At 46.7% G+C, this 3,061-nt stretch overlaps 1 protein-coding gene across 1 annotated transcript; it reads right to left on the bottom strand.

Annotated features, from left to right (window-relative positions):
- Positions 1-603: 603 nt before the first annotated feature.
- LOC123115820 (uncharacterized) lies at positions 604-1,911 on the bottom strand. The gene has a single exon (XM_044536906.1). The coding sequence runs from the start codon at positions 1,742-1,744 to the stop codon at positions 707-709; it is 1,038 nt and encodes a 345-aa protein (XP_044392841.1). The 5' UTR covers positions 1,745-1,911; the 3' UTR covers positions 604-706.
- Between the last annotated feature and the right edge of the window lie 1,150 nt (positions 1,912-3,061).

The following is a 3,061-nucleotide window of genomic DNA, read 5'->3' on the forward strand; positions in this document are numbered from 1 at the left end:
CATTTGGTGACTTTCGCGACCGCCCTCACTGAACCGATTTGGATCTGAACTACGATTCAGATCAAGTCGTCTCCCGTTGCAACGCACGGGCATTTGTGCTAGTAAATTTTCACGAATAGAAAACCAGCGTTGACTTCAGGGCCAATTTTTTTTATTTGCTACTATAGTTACTATTCACACTATTTCGACCGAATTTTTTGTCTTTTTTGAAAAGACATATTTTTTTCTTTTTATGGATTTTTTTTAGCAATGCAATGAAAGGTCAAAAGTTTATTTCAAAAATATTTTCAGAATTTGTGGACATTTTATTTAAGTACTAAATTACTTTTTCATATAGGATGTATATAAACACATAGACCAAAAGTTCCTCTCCGGCATCTTCCTCTCTTTGTTCCATGTTTAGCTATATCTCCCATGATTTGCAAGTTTTGTTGCGGGGCTCTGTGATCTAGAAGTTGATTCATTATTCCTGCTGCTTTGTGTCAAATGAATTTAGGTTTTGTAATAACAAAACAATATTCTTTTGTATATATTAAATTTATTATAGATTACAAAAAATATAGAATTTCTTAGAACAAAGTATAATGTAACATAGTTACACTATAAACAAAAAACACATTCTATTTCAGCGGAGACTTTTACAGAATAATAACAAAAAATGACCAACATGAACAGAGAAAAAAAAGATGATGGAAAATTGCAGCGACTATGAAACGACAGGGACGATCCACCAGGATTTCCGGAGACCCACGACATTCTCAAACTGCTTGACAATTTCTGATGAGCCGTCCTTCAGGCCGAAGACATGCAGATCACTGTTCTCTGAGCTGAGGCAATTCAACCAGTAGACGCAGTTGGGCTTGAGTCCACATCCGCTGGCAGAGCAGGACGCTGCAAAATTGGATTTACCGAGGATGAAAGCCCGATCCCCGATGCAGTCCGTCTTGCGCCAAGCCGGCGGCTCCGAGAAATCCATCCGATAGACGCGGAGCTCCCCTGGTCGGTCGACGCATAATCCGTGGAAGGCGATATGGACGAGGAACAGGTCGTTGCAGGACTCGACGACGTACGTGGCCGTAAAGCCCGTCGGGACGTGGACGCAGGGCACGGCGATGGCGCCCAGCCGCACCTCCGGCTTCTCCGAGGCGTCGTTGGCGTGGAAGTCGAGCGTGCCGAGAGAGTCATTGGACTCGCAGAAGAAGAACCTCCCATTAACGGCGGCAACGTCGACGAAGTGTCTCTTTGTGGGAGGAGAGCCCGCGATGTCCAAGCAGCCAATGTCGTAGCCGTGGCGCGACCACCGGAGATCCTGGCCGACGCGGCAGAACCACATCACCGGGCTCGCATGGTCGAAGACTAGGACGCTGCAGCCAGGCGCTACCACGACGTTGGACAAGACGCACCTGCACGTCCATGGGACCTCGTCGTCTTTGAGAGTCGGAAGCTCGATTCTTGATCCGTCTTTAGGGTTCAGGAGATGGGTCCCTGCGTCTTCTGACGAGGAATCGGAGGAGCTCAGGACCAATACCCAGCCCTGCGGCGTCTCCAAGAATGCTTTGTTGCTCGACACGAACGGAGTGACATCTTCAAGCTTCTGGTCCGGCAAGCTGAAGACCTTGTACGACGAACGATCTGAATCTGGCGGCGGCTCAAGCACCAGCAGCGGGAAAGCCGCGGACACGTTGGACTCCTCGGCCAAATCCATCGCTGACAACAGAGGCGTAGACAAGTCCAAGTCAGCCATGGCCTGGGTCGTAAGGCTAGATCGCTTCGTTTACTGGTTGACGACGACAAGCGGCACAAGGCTCTCCAACCACGGATCTGTCGAGAACAGGGCGTCGCGTGACGTATATATATATAGGGGGCTGGGCTTTCCCCGATTCCAGATGGAAAAGAGACGCAAGTCAAAACCGGACCCCGACAGCTATACGTCTCCTCCTAATTCTTCGGATGCCAAATCTAGGAAGGAATCATGGTTGGAGGCAAAGTCCTCACGGGACTCCCTAAAATCTGTTTTTTTTTCTTTCTTTTTTGATGATTTGATGGTAGGCCAAATCTCTGTTACCTCACTTGGGTTTAGTCCCCATTGTAATGATTACGAGAAAACTTCCGATCTCAAGGCAGTACAATGAACATCAGGAGTAAAAAATTACATCCAGATTCTAAATGACTATGAAGCACTCAACGAACCGAAGACGAACCGCCGTCATCGCCCCTACCTCATCGGATCCAGACAAACATTGTTGTTGTAGACAGTCGGGAAGTCGTCGTGCTAAAACCCCATAGGACCAGCACACCACAACAACAACCGCGTCGTTGAAGAAAAGCGTAGATCAGAAGGATCCAACCTACACACAATCATCAAACAAATAAAGACCGGATCCAATCGGATCCACCGAAGACAAACACTGACTGAATTCCACGAGATCCATCGAAGACACACCTCCACACGTACTCCGACGACGCTAGAAGCACCCTCCGACGACACGCCCTCCGTTGGATGCGGCCGAGTGCCAGCTCCAACGGGACCAGCCACGCCCTGCAAACCGCCTCTTGTAGGTGAAGCCCGAGCCACTCCGCGCAGGACTCCGCTCCAGGTTTTGGTCGCGGCGTGCAAACCCCGGCAGACCGACATGTCCCTGCTTAATTAGGCGCTACTCACCCTTAATTAACATCGAGAGTCACTTACAGTGGGTCCCGGCCCTGTTAATCCTTGGTTAGGTTTCATTTAAACATTTTTCGCCGCTGTATCAATGACCAAATGGGATCCACCGGCCAGGTTTGACCTTGTTGACTTGCTGATGCAAAGTTGACATGATGTTGATATCGTGAAGCTTTTCTGAATTTTAAATAAATCTAAAATGATTTATTTATTTTCAGAAATTTTCTTAAGTAAACTTCAAAAATTCATATAAAATCAATCGTAACTCGGAATTAAATAGTTTATATATGAAAAATTATCAGAAAAATTGAATCTCTTCATCTGTACATTTTCATGCATGTTAGAGCAATTCAGACCTACATTTTAGGTCAAATAAACTAAATGACATTTAAATGCTTC

Source organism: Triticum aestivum, chromosome 5B, assembly GCF_018294505.1.
Source record: "Triticum aestivum cultivar Chinese Spring chromosome 5B, IWGSC CS RefSeq v2.1, whole genome shotgun sequence".
Classification (NCBI taxonomy): Eukaryota; Viridiplantae; Streptophyta; class Magnoliopsida; order Poales; family Poaceae; genus Triticum; species Triticum aestivum.